General features: G+C 39.4%; 2 protein-coding genes and 1 long non-coding RNA gene across 8 annotated transcripts in view; 1 reads left to right on the top strand and 2 right to left on the bottom strand.

The window, feature by feature from the left end:
- Positions 1-541: 541 nt before the first annotated feature.
- On the top strand, positions 542-8,446 carry nup85 (nucleoporin 85). 2 transcript variants are annotated; one of them, XM_060865388.1, is made up of 19 exons: positions 542-710; positions 1,173-1,266; positions 1,542-1,704; positions 2,072-2,154; positions 2,252-2,283; positions 2,459-2,528; positions 2,679-2,800; positions 2,893-3,027; positions 3,164-3,286; positions 3,489-3,620; positions 3,798-3,904; positions 4,077-4,160; positions 6,007-6,072; positions 6,337-6,488; positions 6,638-6,755; positions 7,104-7,204; positions 7,393-7,544; positions 7,648-7,740; positions 8,089-8,446. In XM_060865388.1, the coding sequence occupies exons 1-19, from the start codon at positions 678-680 to the stop codon at positions 8,188-8,190; spliced, it is 1,962 nt and encodes a 653-aa protein (XP_060721371.1). In that variant the 5' UTR covers positions 542-677; the 3' UTR covers positions 8,191-8,446. The 2 variants fall into 2 exon arrangements, with proteins under 2 accessions (XP_060721371.1, XP_060721372.1); XM_060865389.1 differs by having other exon boundaries at positions 2,072-2,142.
- A 651-nt stretch (positions 8,447-9,097) lies between these two features.
- LOC132842620 (uncharacterized) lies at positions 9,098-16,589 on the bottom strand. Of its 3 annotated transcripts, none has more exons than XR_009648048.1 (5): positions 16,058-16,589; positions 11,372-11,468; positions 10,447-10,560; positions 10,025-10,147; positions 9,098-9,598 (listed from the first exon to the last, which is right to left on the bottom strand). It is a non-coding gene; the product is annotated as an uncharacterized LOC132842620 (long non-coding RNA). The 3 variants fall into 3 exon arrangements; XR_009648049.1 differs by having other exon boundaries at positions 16,192-16,588; XR_009648050.1 differs by lacking the exon at positions 11,372-11,468 and having other exon boundaries at positions 16,192-16,587.
- A 5,535-nt stretch (positions 16,590-22,124) lies between these two features.
- The window catches only part of LOC132842619 (uncharacterized), a 7,431-nt gene continuing 5,251 nt past the window's right edge, over positions 22,125-24,304 (bottom strand). For all 3 annotated transcript variants that reach the window (XM_060865393.1, XM_060865391.1, XM_060865390.1), the window contains 2 exons: positions 24,051-24,227; positions 22,125-23,278 (listed from right to left, as the gene is read on the bottom strand). In XM_060865393.1, coding sequence (XP_060721376.1) covers positions 23,257-23,278; positions 24,051-24,227 — 199 coding nt within the window. In that variant the 3' untranslated portion in view covers positions 22,125-23,256. The remainder of the gene's footprint in view (positions 23,279-24,050; positions 24,228-24,304) is intronic.

Raw genomic sequence — 24,304 nt, forward strand, 5'->3', positions numbered from 1 at the left:
CGTCTTTTTTCTTTCACGGATTCCAGTGTCAAATAACCAAACGTACACAAAAAAGCAGCGGGACTGTTACGAATTATTAGTTTTGACACTTAAATGTTTGAGAATCCAATGAAAAAGGGTGGATTTTGAGTGGTAACCATGACAACAGAGACTGGGTCTCTGTCAGTGCCGTAGACGGACGCCATCTTTGTTCAGGGACATATGACATACAATGACATATAATCCGCTATAATATAAGCATGTAAATATAGTTTATATGTATGTATATGTATAAATATAACTGTGTGGTTTTAAATCACCGATATTATAGATAAAGTTTAGAATATTTTTTTTAGCTTGAAATGATATTTGTGTGATGAACAAACACGAATACAGTTTGATAAACAAACGCTGAAAATCCACTAAACTACAAAACCACACAAAAAAAAAACAGATGAAAACTAATCCTGAAACTAGACCCCGTTCTTTCATTTCTCTCGCGATACGATATTATTTTAACTCAGGCGATCTGACAGGCCGCTTTACTACGTCACTTCCGGGGTCTTGGCAGCGAGTCGCCTAGCCGAGGCGCTAAAATCATAAAGCTTGTAGCGTGAAGTTTAACTAGTTAATGCTTCAAAACATAAAACTGTCTAAACATAAAACTGTCTAAACATAAAGCCGTTTCCTTTTCGTAAATGGAGGAATTAGATGTAGAGCCGACAACCACGGTAAACAGAGCTAAAGATAAAATTAGGTCCATGATGTGGACCAGATGCTAACTGTAGTGTAATAATAATAATAATAATAATAATAATAATAATAATAATAATAATACTAGATAAGACTAAACATGCTGGGGGAAGAACCACATATGGATGTGATGGTTGGGGGCACAAACTTTTGTCCATATGGTGTATATTGTTATTACTTGTGACTAAATGCAGCATGTAAAAGACTTGTGCAGTGAATAATTTACTTACTGGTGTGTGTGTGTGTGTGTGTGTGGTGTTTATTTGTGTTTGTGTGTATATATTTGTGTGGTGTGTTTGTGTGTGGTGTGTATGTATTTGTGTGTGTATATTTGTGTGGTGTGTTTGTGTGTGGTGTGTGTGTGTGTATATTTCTGTGGTGTGTATGTATTTGTGTGTGTGTGTGTGTGTGTATGTACGGACGGACGGACGTGCACACAGTCGATCCCAGGCATAGGGCTTAAACAGAGACATCTGGGCTTTGAGTGGGGTCCAGGAGACCTGCTGGTGTACGAGACCAACTTTAAATTACAAGGTAACACACACTGGTGAAGAGTTTGTGTGAGAGACTCGTTATATTTGTGTGTCATTTACTCATCCCTGTATATTTGTTCATAATATGCACACAACTGTAAATCACTCCATATTACCACTTACGTAACTTATTTAAATCTTGTACAAACTGTATATCCTGCACTTGCTACTATTGCACTCTGGTTAGACCTAAACTGCATTCTGTTGCCTTGTACTTGTACATGTGTAATGACAATAAAGCTGAATCTAATCTAAAATCGAATCTAATACACACAGGTCCGGGTTCTGGAGGCTCTGGATGTCCCTCCGTCCACATGGTGCGCAGAGATGAGGACATCTACTCGCCCATCCTGCGCAAGCTCTTCAACGAGTCACATCATATCTTCGTCGGGCTGCAGAACATCACAGACGACGTTCCGAGCAAGAACAAGAAACCGCAGTAAGAACAAGAGACTTGTACTCGCACTGTTTCTCACCTCTGACTCTCAGGACTTATTAAATATTTCTCAGTGATTAAAGTCTACGGCAGTAACTATTTCACCACACGACCCTTTTACAACCTCATGATTTGTACATGTGTAGCTGCTGTAGGAAAAGTGTGTGCAAATAAGTTGTTTTTGTTGCTTTTAAAGCAGATCGGCACTGGGGTTTATTTCTGGTGTCTTTTTTACAATCAGATCTGTGGAGCACTTATTAACTGCCAGTGTATCAGCATGTACACACACGCACACACACACACACACACACACACACACGCTGTTGTGTGTTTCTTCCCCTAATCTCTCACTCTCTTTGTGTCTCTGTAGGTTTGTGAGCATCAGTAAGAACTACAGGTCTGTAATACGAGCCTGTATGGAGGAATTGCAGCAGGTTGCAGGTGTGTGTACAGGTGTGTGTACGCGCGCGTGTGTGTACGTGTGTGTACGCGCGTGTGTCTATGCGCGTGTGTGTGTGGTGTTGTAGTAACAGTTGTTTCTCTCTCTCAGTATCCACTGAAGTCACACAGTACAGCAACCAGGTACTGATTCTCACACGTAACTGTAATGCTAATAAAATTAATATTAGTAAAATGACACGTGACTAAAAAGAATCCTTTGTTTAAAGATACTGTAACAGCACATTACAATATTTATTCATTTGTGATGATACATAAAATAAAATTGATCAACTAAAAAGTGTGCGTGTGTGTTCAGGTGTCCATTCTCTTAGCGATCGAGCTCATCTGGAATCTGTGTGAGGTTCTTTTCATTGACGCCGCATCAGGTAGATTCTCCTCGAGCTATTACACACACCATATTACACACACTATACACACTTTATACACACTTTATACAGATCACACATAACACTCTTTAGTAGGTGTGAATGTTCCTAGAGGTGTGTTGTTTACTTTAAACGTTGTGTTTTTTTTAGCCGGCTCACTGCTGTTGCACCTGCTGGACTGGGTGCGTTTACACAAAGCTGATGTGGATGAGAAAGCGAGGGAAGTCCTTCAGAGTGAAAGCCCCACACGTCATCACAGTTACTGGGATGTGGTACTGTAGCCCTCGTCCTCCATCGTCCTGTTGAACAAAAAACTACAGCGATACATAGTGTTAACTCTCTCTCTCTCTATCTCTATCTGTAGGTGATGTGTTTTGTCCTGCAGGGTCGTATGGACGAGGCTCGACAGGTTCTGCAGAAACAGGCATCTCTACAGCCGGAGTCCAGAGCCATGTATCAGATGATGGACAACCTGCTACACAAAATGCCTGTGTTTAATGTAAGTACATCATTTTCCCAAAAGTGAGCCAGAATCCACTCTTAGCAGTCAGGAGATTCTCACGTAGAATGTGTCTGTGTGTGTGTCTCTGCATGTGTGTGTCGGTGTGTCTCTGTGTGTGTCTCTGTGTGTGTAGCCCAGTGGTGCTCAGACCCTCACAGAGTTTGATGTGAAGTGGAGGCACTGGCACGAGGAGTGTGATCGCTGTCTCCAAGACAACTCCTTTGCTAGCAGCCGTCACCTGGAGACCATCTGCAAGGTGAAGCCTTATTATTATTATCATTATTATTATTATTATTATTATAACAACAACAATAATAATAATGTCAGTTTTGTCTGGTCTTACACACTGTCTCACTCAGAGAAAACAGAATTTTTAGATACAAGTTGCATCATACTTTTTATCCATTTATAGTTACACAAATATACACAGTGAGATGGATTGTGTTGTGTGTGTTCAGGTCCTGGTGGGTGATGAGGACACACTGCTGGAGCAGAAAGAGCTGCTGGGATCCTGGTACCATTTACTGATCAGCCGTCTGCTGTTCTCTCATCCTACTGTTAAACCCGCTGAGCTGCACTACTATGCTCAGGTAGACACACACACACACACACACACACACACACACACACGTTCTAGATATATGTGGGTATTAGTAGGTTCACAAATATAATATTCACCAGCAATTATTTTCTGTTTTTAATAACTGACACAACGAGAACACTGTATCTGTGTTCATGTTTTTTCGTGTGTGTGTGTGTGTGTTTAGTCGAGTATGGACATGTTCCTGGACTCCCACAGTGCTCCAGAGCCTCTGGACAGCATCTTACTTGCTGCGTTTGAGTTCGACCTTCATCAAGTTATTAAAGACTGCAGGTCTGTAAACCCCTGATGACTCGCTGCTCCTCTGACGCAACACATCACCGCAGCATGGGAATGTAGACACTTGTTCATATATGTACAGTTTGTGATGCTGTCTCATTAGGGTGTGTGTGTGTGTGTGTGTGTGTGTGTGTGTGTGTGTGTGTGTGTGTTTATCGATCTGCAGCATTGCCCTAAACAATTGGTGGTTTGTGGCTCATCTGACTGACCTGCTGGATCACTGCAAACTCCTGCAATCTCACAACCTCCAGTAAGAACACACACACGTACATACACATACATATACACACACACAAACACTCATACACACACAGACATACATACACACACATACATACATACACACACATACATACACACACACACATACATACACACAAAAACGCACATACATACACACACATACAAACACTCATACACACACAGACATACACACACACATACACACACACACACATACATACACACACACATACATACAAACACTCATACACACAGACATACACACACACATACATACACACACACACACATACATACATACACACACACATACACACAAAAACACACATACATACACACACACATACATACATGCAAACACTCATACCCGCACAGACATACACACACACACACACACATATACATACATACACACACATACATACACACAAAAACACACATACATACATGCACACATACACACACACACACATACATACACATACATACATACATGCAGACACACATTCACACACACACACATACACACATACACACTTACATACACACACACACACATACATACACACACATACACACTTACATACACACACACACAGACATACATACACACACACACACATACACACACACATACATACACACACACACTCATACCCGCACAGACACACACACAAACACTCATACACACACAGACATACACACACATACATACACACACACATACATACACACACACACAAACACTCATACCCGCACACACATACACACACATACATACACATACATACATACATACATACATACATACATACATACACATACACACAAACACTCATACACACACATACATACATACATACACACAAAAACACATACATACACACACATACACACATACATACATGCACATATACACACACACACATACATACACACACACACACACACACACACACACACACACACACACAAACACTCATACACACACAGACATACACACATACATACAGACACACACACACATACATACATACACACACATACCTATACACACACATACATACATACACACAAAAACACATACATACACACACATACACACATACATACATGCACATATACACACACACACATACATACACACACACACACATACACACACACAAACACTCATACACACACAGACATACACACATGCATACAGACACACACACATACATACATACACACACATACCTACACACACTCACACATACACACAAAAACACACATACATACACACATACATACATGCAAACACTCATACCCGCACAGATATACACACACACACACATATATACATACATGCATACACACACATACATACACACAAAAACACACATACAAAAACACACATACATACATGCACACATACACACACACATACATACATACATACACACTTACATACACACACACACAGACATACATACACACACACACTCATACCCGCACAGACATACACACACACACATACACACACACACACAAACACTCATACACACACAGACATACACACATACACACACATACATACACACACACATACATACACACACACACTCATACCCGCACAAACATACACACACACATACACATACATACATACATACACATACACACAAACACTCATACACACATACACACACATACATACACACATACACATACACACAGACACACACACACAGACACACACACCTACATACCCACATACATACATACATACATACACACACACACACAGGCTGTATGGTGCAGTGGATTGCTGCTGCCATTGTGGGGTCTAATGTGTGTGCGTGTGTGTGTAGTTTCGGCTCTAACCTGCGGGAGTTCCTGGTGCTGGAGTACGCTTCTGGACTCTTCTCTCATCACAGGTGAGACGTCCGTGTTCACGTCACACACTCGACACTGTGCTTTACAGCGATCTACATCATATTTCTACATCAGATTGGAGAACTAAACAAAGTAAATGTAAAGCATCAGAGTTTTTACTGAATCTAATAAAATAATTATTTCTACCTTCTACTTGTATATTTCTAATGTTCCCTTTCTCTGAAAGATTTAAGAACTAAACCGTTTATTTATTGAAATTGTTGTATTGTTTGTGTGTTATAGTATTGTGTGTGTGTGTGTGTCAGTCTGTGGCAGCTGGCAGTAGATTATTTTGATCACTGCCCTGAGTTCGGTCGTGTGTATCTGGAGCTGCAGATCGAGAGAGTTCCTCTGGAGACGGAGCGCAAAGCACTGAAGGTGCTCAGGATCTGTGAAAAGAGACAGATGAACGAACAAGGTGCACACACACACACACACACGCGCGCGCTCACACACATACACACATACTAAATTATAGTGTGTGGTGGAGTGAGGAATTGTTTCTGCTGTAATATATCATTGTATGTTATGATTATAAAACTGTGTGTGTGTGTGTGTGTGTTGCAGTGCGCAGTATCTGTAAGATCATGGCTAAAAGGGCTCTCAGTAATAACAGACTGGGTTCTGCTCTGTCCTGGAGTATCAGAGCCAAAGACGCCGCCTTCGCCACACTCATCTCTGAGAGGTGTGTGTATATGTGTGTGTGTGTGTGTGTGTGAGAACTATGTATTTATTTACAAATGTAGGTTTAATGTTGTATTGCATGAATATACCAACAAGCTTTATATCGTATAAATCTAAATTGGTTTATTTTTATTTTCCTTAATATTTTTTTAGTTGTTTTTATCCATGATTTTTTTTAAACGCACCCTTGAACTACAATTTGTTTCCTGTGAAGTTAACAGTGTTGTTTACTCCGTATTTTTCCTCATTGCGACAGAACCCTCAGCTCTATGTTTCTCCTCCACATTACATTATTATTCTGTTCTTTTTATTTATGTATTTAATGTTGTTGATCTGTCACATTGTGCAGGTTTCTGCAGGATTACTGCACACGTGGCTCCTTCTCTGACCTGGATCTGATCGATAACCTGGGACCTGCCATGCTCCTGAGCGACAGACTCACATTCCTCGGTACCGTGTGTGTGTGTGTGTGTGTGTGTGTGTGTGTGTGTGTGTGTGTGTGTGTGTGTGTGAGATGTTTTTCAATCTCTCACTGTATTTAAAAAGCTTAGCTAAGATGATTTCTGCTGTCACCTGATTGGTTCAACACTGTGTGTGTGTGTGTGTGTGTGTGTGTGTGTGTGTGTGTGTGTGTGTAGGGAAGTATCGTGAGTTCCACCGGCTGTACGGAGAGAAGAAGTTTACCGAGGCGGCCAAGCTCCTGCTCTCACTCATGACAGCAAAGATCGCTCCACGCAGCTTCTGGATGACTCTGCTCATAGACGCCCTGCCCTTACTGGAACAAAAAGAGGTACACACACACACACACATTTTGTGTGTCTGCACATTATTTAAAGGGTGAAATGATGTTTGTAAAGAATTGTTCTGTAGTAAAGCCTGGCCTGTGTGTGCAGGTGATCTTTTCAGTGGATCAGACACATGAACTCATGTTCTGTCTAGAAGAACTGACGTCTGACAGCGAGCTCAAACCAGAGCGCCTAGCACAGGTACAACACACACACACACACACACACACTTCGATATAAAAAATAAATCTCACCTCTGTCTCTTACTGACACTGGAGACTCCTTCCATATAAACATCTCCTTACAAGAAACTTCACCACATTAACAAAAGGTTTTTTAGATCCATTTATGTGGAGCAGCTGCTGTACAAGTCAGTGTGTGTGAGCTGTTACTATAGAAACCAGTGTATTAGACGGAGTACTAATATAAACCTGTGCTGCTGTCAGTGCTGCTGCCGCTGCTATAGAAAACAAATCACTGCCTTCTGAATTTTAATAAGCACTGTGGTGTACAGTATATGATGTGTGTGTGTGTGTGTGTGTGTTTCAGGATGATGATGATGTTGAGTGCACAAAACTGGAGCTGCTGAGATTGGCTCTGGCTCGTAACCTGGCGATGGCCATCGTGAAGGAAGGAACAGTCGAGGCCTGAACACACACACACACACACACCCTCCCTCTGCAGTTACATTGATTGACACAAAGCCCTCGTTATCTCACTTTACTGTATATAAAACTGAATGAATGAAATGTTTTGACATTTAATAAAAAAAAGTTTTGGTATTGTTTTGCAAAAACTGTTGTTTCATCAGATCTTTGCGTGTGTGTGTGTGTGTGAGTGAGAGAGAGAAACAATACACTTTAACTCCTGGATAATAAAGCACCCAAATAAACTGTATATATTTCTATACTTATATTATTTTCAATATCTGTTCAAGAAATATTTCATTATTATAAACTAATTTCCAAGGAAGGACAACCAGTGAACCTGTGACGAGGTTGTTAGTGCTCAAGGCTCTGTGTGTGTTTGTAGTGAAGGCTATAAATGGACAGGAGTCAGTTCACACAGAGCATCACAGCGTATGGAGCTGTGTAGATACAGAGCAGTTAGTGACCCTGCTGATGCCTTCACCAGAACTACACCTTTGTGCCCAGAAGTAAATATAAACCAGGAGACCCAGTAGGGGAGCTTGAGAACTTCTCTGGTGTACCTTCTCACATGATGCCTTACGTTGTGGATTACCGCTCGTGAGGATTAACAAACCAATTTCCTTATCCAGAACCCAATTGAGTCCGCTTACTTTCACACGATGGTGGATGAGGACGACCCTAAAATCTGTCAGCCGTTGTGTATATTTTTTTTATAAATTATCATTTTACTGCAAGGAAGACTGACGGTGTGGGTTTTTCTAAATATTAGGGGTAATATAAAATTTACTGCATTCACAATCACATGAAATTCATCAGTGTTTTTCCACATTTTACAAGCAAATACACAAATATAAAACAAATAGAACGATAAAATAAGCATCGATTAAGGAAATGACCGACAAGACAAACATGAGTTAACACATTTTAATATAAGAATATATATTTTCATATAATATATGAATTCTATATTCCTGTACTGTACTGTACTCCATCTTTTCCACACCGTGTGGATAAAAGTGATCCTCTGTATTCCAATAGAATATACAGTGATCCGGTGGTTTTACACTGCTCACGTATCCGATGTGGATCCTGAGATCACCGGCATCACAATAGAGCTGAGATCCTGGTTCAGTGTTCAGTCTGTATGGGAGGATTCATCCTTATCACTAAATACCATGAAATACGGTACACTAGCTAGCTGATAAATGCAGACTGAGTAAGTCTTGTGTCTGTATTTATGTGCGTCTGCGTATATACTGCATGAATGCCTGATTAAATAAATGACTGGCAGATAATTGCAAGCATGAGTAAGTTTAAATATGTCAAATAGATGTTAATGAAGTGGTAACATGGAAATGTTCAACACTGGAGTCTTCACTTCATTCACCAATCAAGACGTTCATCACAAACTGAAAAAGAAAAACGCCAGAATTAAACATTTCTTCAACATCTCTGCTCCAAGACGACCGTTATTATGTCCCCCAGATAAGAAACCATCACATTACTGCTCTTATTAAGAAACACTGCTGTGAACAAGCTGAAGTGTATTTTACAGGAAATAGAGAAAAGTGCTGGAAGGAGTGTCAGAGAGAGAAAGAAGTGTTTACAGCTTACAGTAAATATAAAATACTCAGATTTCCTGTCTTTCATAAGAATTCTAATTTAAAAAAAAGAAAAGAATTGTTTAAATAACATAAATGTAAAATTTTAACCCATTCGTTTGTTTTAGTAAGAAGAGACTTTCTTTTACTAAAAAGAAACAAATGAACTAATGCTAATGTATGAAACAATGCTCATTATTTGTTCTCAGTGTTTATCTAAAACAGATCACTCACTGCAATGTCTGTGGAACAGAGTAACACTCTAGTCATGAGTCTTTCATTTCCTTCCCATACAGACGTGGGTTTCTCGGGCGTGAGGGGTGTGATCTTTCATCTGAAATACCACAACGATTCAACCTGCAGAGACACAATAACACTCTTTACTTTCTCGGTTTAAGAACATCATGAGAACAGATGAGTGGAGTTGTGTGTCAAAAAAAAAGACACTGCAAAGAAGAGAATTCTGGTAATAGAGCTGTGAGATGTATATGTGTGCACTCCACTTTCCGTCGTGGTCGGCTTGAGTGAAATCTGATCTGCGGTGTAAAGCCGTGCCTGTGTACTGCACTTCACACTCACATCTAAAAAATCATAGATCATAAATATCAACCTTTCACTCTGTGATGACTTTAACTATGAGAACTATGAGATTTTACCTGCGTATAGATGAGGTGTAATTTCTAAAGTTCCAAAGAAAATCCAAAGATGCATTCCTCTTCATAGAGTTATAGCTGGATTCTGGTAAGAATAATCTCTCCACAATTCCTTTCCTGTACAACAATACAATAACACAGAGTTGGCATGAGACAGAATTTCATTTTCATCTTAAAAAACTGAGATTATAATGACATGACCTTTACTTCTTCTCATACACAAAATCTGATCTACAGTTTAAATCAATGCCTGTGTGCTGCACTTGATGTAAGTCACACTCACGTCTGAAAAAATTCTGAAGCACGTCATGTTTTGTCCTTGTTATTGTTACTTTAATTATTTAGAAAAATTAAGCCTTAAATGATTAAAATAAAAAAAATCTGTATAAATCAACACCGCTACTATCTGACATCCAGCTGAAATACACGAGCATGTCACACTTTCCCATTACACTGTAGAGGTGAGGAAGACTGTCGTCATTTTAGTCTGTACATTTCCTTATCCCATCTAATTAATTTATGGTTACGTCACTGCAAAGACAAAACACGTCATGCTTCTGAATTTGTTTAGATGTGAGTGTGACTTACATCAAGTGCAGCACACAGGCATTGATGTAAACTGTAGATCAGACTTTGTTTATGAGAAGAAGTAAAGGTCATGTCATTATATCCCAGTTTTTTTAAGACAATGAAAATCTGTCTCATGCCAACTCCAAATTATTGTATGAATCAAAGGTTAACACACTTCAGGGTCTCACAATAAACACTTTTCTGGCCCAGGCAGAATTTGAGTTTACTCATAGATATAAATATATATTTAAATTCGTTTAAAATAAATATGATGTCATTAGTTTCAAATACTGTAAATTCAACACAGATTTACGAAATGAACACTTAATTACTAAGATATGCAGCCGTGGTCACTTACACTGATTCCCAGATCATTCCAAATAAATCTATGTTTGAATATTAGTGAATGCACTGACAAATTAAGACAACTTATGAGCAGATGATGATCTCTTCTCCTAGAAAACACAAAAACAAATGCAAAATTAAGAATTAGAATTAAAATGGAATTTTAAATAAATAAATGAATAACATGTGAGCACTTTATCAGTGTCATGAGGAGCTGGAGCCTATCCCAGGAATACTGGGAATCAGGCAGGAAAACTCCATGGACAGGACTAAATGTGATTTCTTTTATATTAATTATGTACAAAATCATCTGAAAGTCTCCAAACGTAAGAATCAGAAGGATTCACATTTAAAGACGTTTTGAAGATTATGTTGTAGTATCATATGCGTGTGTGTGTGTGTGTGTGTGTCTCTCTGTGTGTGAGCGTGTCTGTGTGTGAGTGTGTCTCTGTGTGTGTGTGTCTGTGTGAGTGTGTCTGTGTGTGTGTGTCTCTGTCTGTGTGTCTCTGTGTGTGAGCGTGTCTGTGTGTGTGTGTCTCTGTGTGTGAGCGTGTCTGTGTCTCTGTCTGTGTGTGTCTCTGTGTGTGAGTGTGTCTGTGTGTGAGTGTGTCTCTGTGTGTGAGTGTGTCTGTGTGTGTGTCTGTAGTGATGTTACCAGTGCCACCGAAGCTCCGAGGCGTGTGTCAAAAAAAAAATGAACCGATTTTCATTGAAGCTTTGTATCGAAGCTTGATTCGTTCTGGGAAAATCACGTGACCAACGACGTCCGAAGCTTCGTTTCACACACACCCACGTGACTGCTTCGTTATCTGATTCAAAGGTTTAAAACCGTACGCGACACGCGGCGTGTGGGTGTCTCTGTGTGTGAGTGTGTCTCTGTTAGGGTGACCAGACGTCCTCTTTTGCCCGGACATGTCCTCTTTTTGAAACCTAAAAATGTGTCCGGGCGGAATTTCTAAATCGTCCGGGATTTTGTTATTCAAGCCTCAAACGTGTTCACGGCGAATTTGCATTGCTCTCTCTTTCATTCACATACTAGTCCCCCCCTCCCCCTACAGTTTGCATTGAGTGGAAGTGTAAGGTGTAGAGCTGCCCTCATTGGTCAATAGTATTCTCTGTACACATTTAATTGGTCAGTCACCTCAAGCGCCTTGTTTACCTCTGTTAAAGCTCATGGCTACTCGGCATCTTCAGCCGAAACGCAAGTGTAAGTTCACTGACGAATTAAAACAAAAATTCTTACTTAATGAGTAATCGTAGACTGTTGGGAAAGATTCAGTCCTCTGAAAAATATGCCCCACGTGAGGAGGACTGACCGGTTAAATAATATTTAACATACCTGTTAAAGCCCCGCCCATTTCCCCGCCTACTTCCGGGTTAGGCCCCACCCACGCGCGCTGAAGTGTCCTCTTTTTCACACACCCAAATCTGGTCACCCTAGTCTGTGTGTGTGTGTGTGTGTGCAGAGCCGATCGGCCCTATACGCTCACTACGCAAGTTGCGTAGGGCCCCGCCCATTACGCATGACCCCGCCCATTACGCATGGCCCCGCCTCCCCTGCCTCCTTTTACAGCGCGTGTTAATGTTTACAGTGTAGATGACAATATGAAGTGGAGCTGTCCATCTGCCCATGAAAAGAGAAAAAAGAAACAAATTGAGAGTGAAATGCGAGAACAGCAATCAGGTAAACTTGTGTTCTCTTCAAGTTTGATGTCAGCAAGAGCAAATAACAGTAAAGTTAAGTTGATGTGTTTCTTTCTCTAGTCTCTATCTGACTAGCTAAATTAGCTGTACAGTGCTGCCGGTGCATCTCTTGTCCTGTCTGTCTGTTACACAACAATTTATCGCGTGAACATTCGCGTGAATAAACGCCCAAGGGCAACGGTGTTTATAAACGGCAGCTCGATAACCGCACCGCGCGTGAACATGCGTTCATATGTGCGTGCAATCGTGCACGAAATGACACGCGCGCGTTCCAGCAGCAACATCTGTGTGGGGACCAGTACAAAAAGTAGCGTGATAGAATTCCTAAATGACAATGTTTATAGTCTCTCAATCAAGGTTACAACAACGTTAATGCAATATTGAAACCAATGGATTTACACTAGAATGGGCATAATGCCAGGTCAATATGAATGTACATACCTCAGTAAATAATAACCATCAGGGATCAAGTATTGCTCTCGTGTATACTACTGTATAAAACACAGTGATACGGTATGGCAAGCTATTTTAGCTTTTATACATTCACATGATATGGATTTTTGATAAAGTATTCAGTATTCGATACTTAAAATGTAAATATTAAGAGTGTGATTTCTAGTAGTAACCATATTTTTGATATCAGGAATTACATTGTACACTAGTAAAAACATAATTTCTGATATCTGCTATTGCATATTCACTAGTTGAATATTGCAAGAGCCGTCATATTATAAATAGTATTTTATATTTGAAAATGGATAAAGAGGAATCTGAGGGAGGCAGTTTAAGTGGGGCTATTGCTAATATTCAACCAAAAATTCTATTTAAAATATTCCATTCAATAAAGATTTGTTTATACCTCATTCAATTCTGTATTGTACCGAGAGATGGAGGAAAAACTTTTTTAAAATGAGGGAGGTAGGAGGACCCCTTAGCAGAATTTTGCTTAGGGCCCCAGGGATGTCAGGATTGGCTCTGCATATACTGTATAACTTTGCCGACGATAAATCAAACTTTAACTTTTAATGTACATGAACTGATTGTTGGAAGTTGTTTATGCACACATAGACTTAAAATTAACTACTAGAGTTTTGGCACAAGCCAATTAAATAAAATATAATCATAAGTACGTGATTAGTAAATTCTCATTAGTTAAGAGTTTAAAATGCTTTCTGTATTTCATAATAAAATGACAAATTCACTAAACTTTCTGAATACAATTAATATTGTAAAGTAATCATATTAAACATTGTAATTAATCACATTCAGTTCATTTAAAAATATCGTCGCTGTCAGGCGGAATCCTCGTATCTCCAAAACCGTTATTTTTCAGGAAATTAAAAAAACGCCGTACCTTATCTGCAGTGCACAGGGTTTAGTCCGCGTTACAGTGGATTGTCTTGCGCTAAATTCCTGATTCAAGATTTTTTCTTTGAGCCCAGTGTTTTGAAGACATTTACCTCAGAAGACGTGTTGATTCGTTGCGACTCTTCTCGAGGAGAAATATGCCGTGAAGCTCTCTGGCGGAGTGAGGAAGAGGTGGACAGTTGAAGTGTCCAATGGAGTTATGAGATTTGCGCTCAAGCTATTTTCAAGACTTTAGATTGGTTAATAACTTGTAAAAATAACAGACCCACGTGGGGACTGACCAATAGCATCGATATGTGAAAAAATATGAAATTGACCAAATTTGGACATACGAGGTTTCCGCCCGACAGCGACGATATGCAGATTTACTACCGTCTTTGAAATATAGTACAGTTTATATATTGTTAGCATTCATAGATTTTATGTTTAATTTGGTTCCTAATGGTAATTAGTGTTTTTTTTTTTTTTCTCAGGAAGAGGCAAAGCTGTGTACAAGATTTCTTTCATAAAAAGGATGTCACTGTTTGCACGCCCCAAATGGCTGTTACACTTACCGATAGCATACTCAACATGATTGTAAAAGATATGAGACCTCTTTCTATTGTAGACGGTCAAGGATTTTTTTTGTATTTGTACAGTATTTTTGTATACTGTAAAAACTTCAACCACATTGAAGTATTTTTTGGAAAAAATTTAATAAAAGAAATATTATATTAGAAGTTGTACTTATCATTTTTTGTAAAGTTATCCAAAGGATTAATTAGTTAATCAAAAAAGAACACTAGATTAAACAAATAATAATAACAATAATAATAATAATCATTAGAGTAGTCGACTAATCGAAAAAATAATCCCTAGATTAGTCAGAAAAAATAATCGTTAGTTGCAGCTCTAATGTGTATGTGAGTGTGTTTGGGTCTCTGTGTGTGTCGGTCTGTGTGTCTGTTCACAGAGGCCCTGATGTGAACTATTCAGTAATAGATGAGGGCGCCCTCTGCTGGACAGACAGTGTAAACCAGTCAGCTTTGACGCATCAAACTAAGCTTTATGAAGCTGTCTGCTTTTATTGGAGAAGCACAGGAACGCGCATCGTGCCCGACAGTCAGAGCTATTTATCTAGAACCTTATTCGGCGGAAAACCGCAAAGACGGCAACCAAAAGCAGTGAAATGTACCTATTCTTATTATTACAGAGTTGTAGCGCAAACAAAATATTAATGCAAACAATCCATTCAATACTAAATAAAAATAACATTTATTGATTTGGTCTTTGTCTTGTGAATATTTTTGTATTAATGACTGCATTCATTGGACACACTGTTCGTTGATTTTATTCAAGACTCGCATCACTACATCATGCATAAAATTTTGGTGTCCACTTTTGCCATTTTAAATAACAACATAAGTTTTAGCTTACTATGTAGTCATATAATATATAATATAAAATTCTTCTTGTTTTAAATTCTCACTGAGGGCTAAAACACCCCTAAAGATGAGACCCTAGAACCGCCCCTGAGTAAGTCAGTGTTTCACTTACTCTTTAAATTTCACAATTATTTTCAAAATGGTAAGACAATACAATAAAAAAGTAATAACACACAAGTGAAGATTGAGAAATCTAATATCACCTTCAGCACATAGCAGATAAAACAACACACAGAAGTTCACTTCACTTCCGGGTTTCTTACTGCTGTTTACACGAGTTCAACAAAATATAAAGACGTTTGTGGTTAAAAAAAAAAACAAACAAAAAAAAACGTACTTTTCATCCAAAAGCCTTGTTATTGGTTATTTTCACAGTTTCAGTCTGGTGTTGTTAAAGTTTTTGTTGCTTTTCCAAGGGCAACAAAATGGAGTCGAGGCGAAGCGCCACAGAAATAGTGATGGCCATTTCGGGAACGAATCGTTCTTTTGAACCGGTTCACCAAATCAGACTGATTCGTTCTAAACAGTTCGCGTCTTGAGTCAGCGCTGATCCACAAGTTACTAAAGTTACTCACTTTCGGTCATGACTGACAGTCGGTCCGTATACGGTCAGGGTATATTCTGGCAAACGGTTTCGCAATCAGCAGAGCAAATGTATCACACGCCGTTTACCAACTCGCAAAGCACAACGTTCCTTCCGTTTACCCAGCGCGAGATCATAGGAAGGAATTAAATGTACGAGGCTCCAGATTTAAGAGGCGGGGCAACATTTACCAAATTTCAAACTAAAAGTTCATGCAAACAGATATTAATAGACAGGTTTCAGTCAAATATTTATGGTTTATTTAGCAGTGTTATAAACATGCATCCTCTTCTATGTTTAATATTCTCATCAAAGTGAGCATCATGAATTTCAAAATAATCAAAATAATAAAAGATAGGCTACCACACACCTACCACACCTGTCAGATTAAATTAAATTTATTTTTGTGCCCTTTTATTTATTTATTTATTTATTTATTTTATTTTTCTATGTTTGTGTTACATAAATCCATTTGTGTGAAAATGGTATCACAAAAACAAGTAAATTAATGCTGAAAAATAATTAATTACGTTTCGTATTAGTATTTCTCTCAACAGCCCGCATATGATTGGTCAAACGTAATAACAACGCAATTTGAATTTTTACGCATTTTTAACTGCTCAGTCGGAACCATGAGTTTGTTAGCTCATGAAAACATTATAACAAGCATTTATCAAGATGGACACACGGATATGGAAATATCAGAACATTCAGAGCGAAATATACGGAAATTCCGCATACACATTCCTTACACATAAGGAAAAGCTATACTGCCCTCTTGTGGTTACATGATAGAATGCCTATCATTACATCCCCTTTCCAAAGTTATAAAACAAAGGTTAATTAAACAGTTCTTTTTTTTTTTTTTTTAACTTAACTTTAAACTTTTTGTGTAATAAAGCCTTACGACCATACAAAAGGTCAACATGTTGCACAATACAAGTACCTCATAAAGAAATAACAATAACAATAACAAGGCACTCTACTCTAAACAACAATGTAAAGCATTATACTTTTTCAATAAGTCTCTCAGGTGGTTTTCTAGGTCTAGTAGACCTTCTGATTGGTTCAGTCATTTGAGAGGCTGTGGTATTAGGCTCAGCTTGGTGTGCATTTGGTGTAGCATCTTGTTTTTCAGATTCAGTTTCACCGTGTTTGTCAGTGTCTCCATGAGTCTTTAACAGACTCCTTCTGTTTCTCCTCACTTTATGTCCATCCTCTGTTTCCACAACGTAAGATCTAGGTCCGACTTCACCGAGCACGGTCGCTTTTCGGTCCCAGCAATTAGGTCCCTCAATTCTCACAGTGTCATTTACACAAAGAGGTTCCAGACTTTTAGTAGCTCTGTCATAGGCCATTTTTTGTCTGATTTTGAGTCTCTTTTTGTTGTTAATCCAGTTGTTATTGTCTCATCCTGGTTGCAATTGCGGTAGTGTGGTGCGGAGCTTGCGACACATAAGCAGCTCAGCAGGGGACGCTCCACACTCCAGAGGTGCAGCTCTGTAGCTTAGTAAAGCCAGGTGAGGATCAGTCTTACCGTCCTCGGCTTTCTTCAGTAGTCTCTTAACAATTTGTACTCCCTTTTCAGCCTGACCATTGGCTTGTGGGTACAATGGGCTTGAGGTAACATGCTGAAATCCGTAGTGCTTTGCAAACTCTTTAAACTCTCCACAGTCATACTGCGGACCATTGTCACTCACAACACATTGAGGGATTCCGTGTCTGGCAAAGAACCCTTTCATGTGCACTATAACAGACTGTGCGGTGGTGCTGGAGAGTTGCGCAATCTCAGGGTAGTTCGAGTAATAGTCTATAACAAGAAGATAGTCCTTGCCATTCAGATGAAATAAATCTGTGCCCACCTTTTGCCAAGGAGCAGTGGGAAGGTCAGCCACCAGCATTGGCTCCCTGACTTGTTTGTAGTGGTGTCTGAGGCAGATGTCACATTTCTCAATCATTTCCTCTATGTCTTTGTTGATATCTGGCCAGTAGATGGCTTCACGTGCTCTTCTCTTACATTTTTCCACTCCCAGGTGTCCTTCATGAAGACGGTGAAGTAAGTCCTTGCGCATGGTCTGTGGGATAACAATCCTTTTCTTTCTCAGCAGGAGTCCTTTTGACATACACAGCTCTGCCCGCACCGGGAAAAACTGTGGGCAAACTCCTTTCGACCAGCCGTTGTTTACGCAGTGAGACACTTTGTTTAACATGGAGTCTTTTGCTGTCTCTTTAACAATCTGCTGCAGTATGGTGTCTGATGCAGGCAGTGAGGCAGTGACCATGTTGATGTGTGTTTCAATATCTTCTGCTGCGGTGTTCTCAGCTGTGCCACTGTTGAGTTCTGGTGCTCTAGAAAGTGTGTCAGCAAGCACTATGTATTTACCTGGTGTGTATATTAGGTCAAAGTCATAGCGCTGCAATGTCATCATCATACGTTGGATTCTGGGCGACATGTCATTGAGATTCTTTTTACGGATTGATATAAGTGGTTTATGATCAGTTTCTGCTGTGAATGTGGGCAGTCCATAAACATAAGTGTGAAATTTACCACACCCAAACACTAGGCCCAGCGTCTCCTTCTCAATCTGAGCATAGCGTTTTTCAGTCTCTGTCATTGATCTCGATGCATATGCTACCGGTTGCCATTTTTGTTCATTCATTTGTAGCAATACGGCTCCTAGTCCATCTTTTGATGCATCAGTGGAGACTTTGGTTGGTTTTGTTGGATCAAAGTAGGTTAAAACTGGTTCAGCAGTCACAGTTCTCTTCAGTTCTTTCCATTCTTTTTCATTTTTTGTGGTCCACTCAAATGCAACGTTGTGATGCAGCAGTTCTCTGAGGCATTTAGTTTTTGAGGAGAGGTTGGGAATGAATTTACCCAGAAAGTTAACCATCCCCATTGCTCGCAAAACTCCTTTTTTATCAGTTGGAGCCGGCATATTCAGTATGGCTTGCACTTTTGTTTTGTCTGGAAGCACGCCGTTTGCTGTGAGCTTGTCTCCTAAGAATGTCATTTCTGTCACTCCAACAAGACATTTCTCCCTCTTTAGTTTTAGTCCGTACTTTTTCACTCTCTGTAACAGCTTCTCAAGTCTCTCATCATGTTGTTGTTTTGTGTTTCCCCAGACAACTATGTCATCAATGTACACTCGTGTTCCTTCCAGACCCTCAATGATTGACTCCATAGCTCTATGAAAGATCTCTGGCGCTGACTTGATGCCAAATGGCAGCCTCAGAAAACAGTAACGCCCAAATGGTGTGTTAAAGGTGGTGTACCTGCTGCTTTCTGGGTCCAGTTTCAGCTGCCAAAATCCATGCGAGGCGTCTAATTTGCTGAAGTACTTTGCACCGGCCATGTCACTCAGAATTTCTTCTCTCTTTGGTATTTGATAATGTTCTCTTTTAATATTTTCATTCAAATCTTTAGGATCTAGGCAGATCTTTAGGATCTAAGCAGTCCTCTTGACTAGTCCAAGATCTTCGGATGCTTTGTCTCCAAGGATCGACTCATGTCCACTTGGCACTATTGTAAACATCAAGTGGTGTTGTCTGCCTTTTGCAGTCAATTTGAGTCTACAACTACCCATAGTTTTTATTGGCTGATCGTTGTATGCTTTTAATGACATTGCCTTGTCTGCAACTCTTTTTGGTTTCTCTTCTAGAGCTTTCAGATCATTCTCATTGATCAAGTTGGCTTTGGGTCCGGTGTCAATTTTGAAGGTTACTAGTGTCCCATTGACTGACAGACGTTAAATGTATAAATGAACATGTATAGTCACACCATTGTAGCAGTGTTACATGCAGTAGGCTATAAGGTAAGTAGTGATTGTTCATATGAAGTTTACTCAAGTAGAAGAATGTAAGTAATAAACTTCCACATACTAGCACTATGCATTATATTGTGAAAAAGTAGATTATCTTAATATCAAAACCTTAAATTTTCTCTGGACTTAATGATAAATACATGTCTGACCTTTGGAACGAACCAAAAAAAAAAATAGAAATCACATTCATGGCGATTTATGGTGATTTTATTTCTTTGCCAACACTGACGGTAATGCATTAAGAGGAGGGGGTCCCCTGTACCAAGATGGCGGCTCTATTGATGCATTCCAACATACTGCTGTAACCAAGGCAACATCTATTGTATATATCTATGGTTTAAGCATTGTGAAGATTTCCTCATGCCAGAAAGCTCAAAGGTGGATCCTCTGCCCCTGACTGTCCCTGATTGGGTGACACGGTGGATGATGGAGCGTCATCATAACACATGGTTGTCACAAATGTCCAGTGTATGGGAGTGTGTGAGTGTGTGTACATGTAAAGCTGCACACATCAGTGCAGTGTAACATACACATGTATATCTATGAACGGAGGCAGCGTGTACAGAATTGGGCGATTTCCTGGTGATGATTTAGACTCCACGTGTGCAGTGTGGAATCTCAGCATTAGCTTTAGTGCTGTAGCTCAGAGCGACTAGAAGCTAACTTGGACCCTCGATAACACTGGTCATTTACAGCTTTAACGAAATACAAACTAATCAATAAATAAAACAGGATTTTTCTTACGCAGTTCTGAATCGAATCTTACTGTGTGTGTGTGTGTGTGTGAGAGAGATGTTTTTCAGATGTCTCTGTTTTTAAAAAGCTTAGCTAAGAAACTACAAAATCCAAAGTGTGGGATGATTTCTGCTGTCACCTGATTGGTTCAACACAATGTGGATGCGCTCATTTACATAAAGCTGATTAACTCCAGAGTTCACTGTGCATGGATTTTGTTATATTACTCCACAAGTCCATGAAAGGTCTTCAGAAACAATGTAACGTGCGTGTGTGTGTGTGTGTGTGTGTGTGTGTGTGAGTGTGAGAGAGAGAAACAATACACTTTAGCTCCTGGATAATAAAGCACCCACATAAACTGTATATATTTCTATACTTATATTATTTTCAATATATGTTCAAGAAATATTTCATTATTATAAACTACTTTCCAAGGAAGGACAACCGGTGAACCTGTGACGAGGTTGTTAGTGCTCAAGGCTCTTTGTGTGTTTGTAGTGAAGGCTATAAATGGAAAGGAGTCAGTTCACACAGAGCATCACAGCGTATGGAGCTGTGTAGATACAGAGCAGTTAGTGACCCTGCTGACGCCTTCACCAGAACTACACCTTTGTCCCCAGAAGTAAATATAAACCAGGAGACCCAGTAGGGGAGCTTGAGAACTTCTCTGGTGTACCTTCTCACATGATGCCTTATGTTGTGGATTACCGCTCGTGTGGATTAACAAACCAATTTCCGTATCCAGAAGCCAACTGGGTCCGCTTACTTTCACATGAGGATGGATGAGGACGACCCTAACATCTGTCAGCCGTTGTGTATATTTTTAGACCGACGTTGTGGGTTTTTCTAAATATTAGGGGTGTTGATATTATAAAATAAACTTCATTTACACACATGAAATGTATCTGTTTTTCCACATTTTACAAGCAAATACACAAATCCAAATGTAAAAATATAAAACAAATAGAACGATAAAATATTAAGCATCGATTAAGGAAATGACCGACATGACAAACGTGTTACGATCCCAAATGGTGTTTAGGGGTATGGTTGGGAGGTAACAATATGAAATGATTATAAAGTTAGATTTATGGTGTGTATGTTACAATCAACGACAAGGACAACAAATAGTGGGCAAAACCTGTCTCTATTATCATACAAGTGGTGGTGACAAAGGTGATAATATTTACGATATCTACAGAAACAAGATAACAGAAGACACAAAGGGGAAAAGAGACACGAGCGGTGCCAAAACAAAGAAATAAGCAAAACAAAACCGTGCTAAGTTGAACTTAACCCTCTAACCTAAACTAGAAAGGAAAGTAATAAAACAAATCTTCAGCGTCGATGACGCCCTAACTAACCTACAGTATACTTCCTATCCAAACAAAAGATACATAGGGTGGCACGCACTCCTAACCTAGTGTGTCTAATACAGAAAAGCTTACCTACGTGTTGCACAATGTATGTCACATGACATACTCACCTGTCCAGTTTTCCACAATATAAACAAAGTCACATCCACAAAGCGAATAAACACAAGCATACAGATGCAGAACGAGTGACTAACAAGTCACATACACAAAGTGACTAACAAATTGGGATACAAGAACATGAATTGGTGGATCAACGGGTGATGTCACACAGGATAATGAAGATTGACAGGAGGTGCCCAATGGTAGGGATCTGAAGAGACAGATAGTGGAGCAAAGAGAGAGAGAGAGAGAGAGAGAGAAAGAACAAACAAAACACCGAACCCACAAGCCCAAGGCACGTAACACATGAGTTAACAACATTTTAATATAAGTGAATTGTTACATGTGGATCTGATCCTCCAACAAACCGAATGTCTGAATTCTATACTACTGTACTCCTTCATCTTTTCCCCACCGTATGAATAAAAGTAATCCTGTCTTCCAATAGAATATACAGTGATCTGGTGGTTTTACACTGCACACGTATCCGATGTGGTTCCTGAGATCACCGGCATCACAATAGAGCTGAGATCCTGGTTCAGTGTTCAGTCTGTATGGGAGGATTCATCCTTATCACTAAATACCATGAAATACGGTACACTAGCTAGCTGATAAATGTACGAGTACGTCCCGTGTCTGTATTTATGTGCGTATGCTTATATATACTGCATGACTGGCTGATTAGATAATTGCAAGCATGACTAGGTGTAAATATGTCAAATAGATGTTAATGAAGTGGTAACATTTAAACGTTGGTGAACTCAACACTGGAGTCTTCACTTCATTCACCAATCAAGTTCATCAGAACTGAAAAAGAAAAACACCAGAATTAAACATTTCTTAAACATCTCTGCTCCAAGACAATCGTTATTATGTCCCCCAGATAAGAAACTCTACAGGAAACCATCACATTACTGCTCTTATTAATAAACACTGCTGTGAACAAGCTGAAGTGTATTTTACAGGAAATAGAGACGAGTGTGGAGGTGAAGTGTCAGAGAGAGTGAAGTGTTTACAGCTTACAGTAAATAATACAAAACTCAGATTTCCTGTCTTCTGCTTTCTGCTTGCAGAGACACAATAACACTCTTTACTTTCTCACTTTAATAACATCATGAGATGAGATAAGTGGAGTTGTGTGTGTCAGATGAGGTGTGTGTAGATATATATACACTGTAGAAGGGGTGGCCAACCACATTTTTTACTGTTACCGCAAAGAGCCACATCATACACATGGGCACATATGAACATGGATGGATGCAGGATGGAATGAGGAAGAGAAGAGATGGGTCACTTCATTGATCACTGAGGTAAATAGATTACAGAAGGAATCAAAAATGAGACTGCAAACAAGATAATTCAGGTAATAAAAATCTCCAGTATATATTTTTAATACAAATATGTCAGTGCAAATAAGTGATTATAACCTCATATTCAGGTGCAGTTCATGTGTGATTAGTTCACAATAATGTGAGACTCTCACACAACAGAGCTGTGAGAGTCCAACAATAAGTATTTTTCTTATTATTTTATCAAGGAAGTCAATGTCTGAATCGTCTGGTGAACTACAGGATGTTACCTGTCTGAAGGTATGGTGTCTTCATCAAGGTTCCAAATAGGATCCGTAGACTCTTCATCAAGTATGGTGTCTTCATCAAGGTTCCAAATAGAAAATAGAACCATAGACTCTTCTTTCTTCGGGTAGACATGTAGACATGGCAGGCTTCTGGCTAGTCTGTTCTCGTTCAGTATACGACTGTACAACAATATAATGTCAGATTCACTTTAGAGAGAGAGAGACAGAGAGACAGAGAGAGAGAGACAGAGATACAC

Source organism: Tachysurus vachellii, chromosome 3 (genome assembly GCF_030014155.1).
Source record: "Tachysurus vachellii isolate PV-2020 chromosome 3, HZAU_Pvac_v1, whole genome shotgun sequence".
Taxonomy (NCBI): Eukaryota; Metazoa; Chordata; class Actinopteri; order Siluriformes; family Bagridae; genus Tachysurus; species Tachysurus vachellii.

What these genes read in the sequence shown, in the direction of transcription:
- nup85 (XM_060865388.1), top strand. Translation starts at nt 678, where the DNA reads ATGGAGGAATTAGATGTAGAGCCGACAACCACG. An exon ending in ACCTGGAGACCATCTGCAAG is followed by an intron (nt 3,287 to 3,488) that starts GTGAAGCCTTAT and finishes GTGTGTGTTCAG; the next exon opens with GTCCTGGTGGGTGATGAGGA. An exon ending in AACCAGAGCGCCTAGCACAG is followed by an intron (nt 7,741 to 8,088) that starts GTACAACACACA and finishes TGTGTGTTTCAG; the next exon opens with GATGATGATGATGTTGAGTG.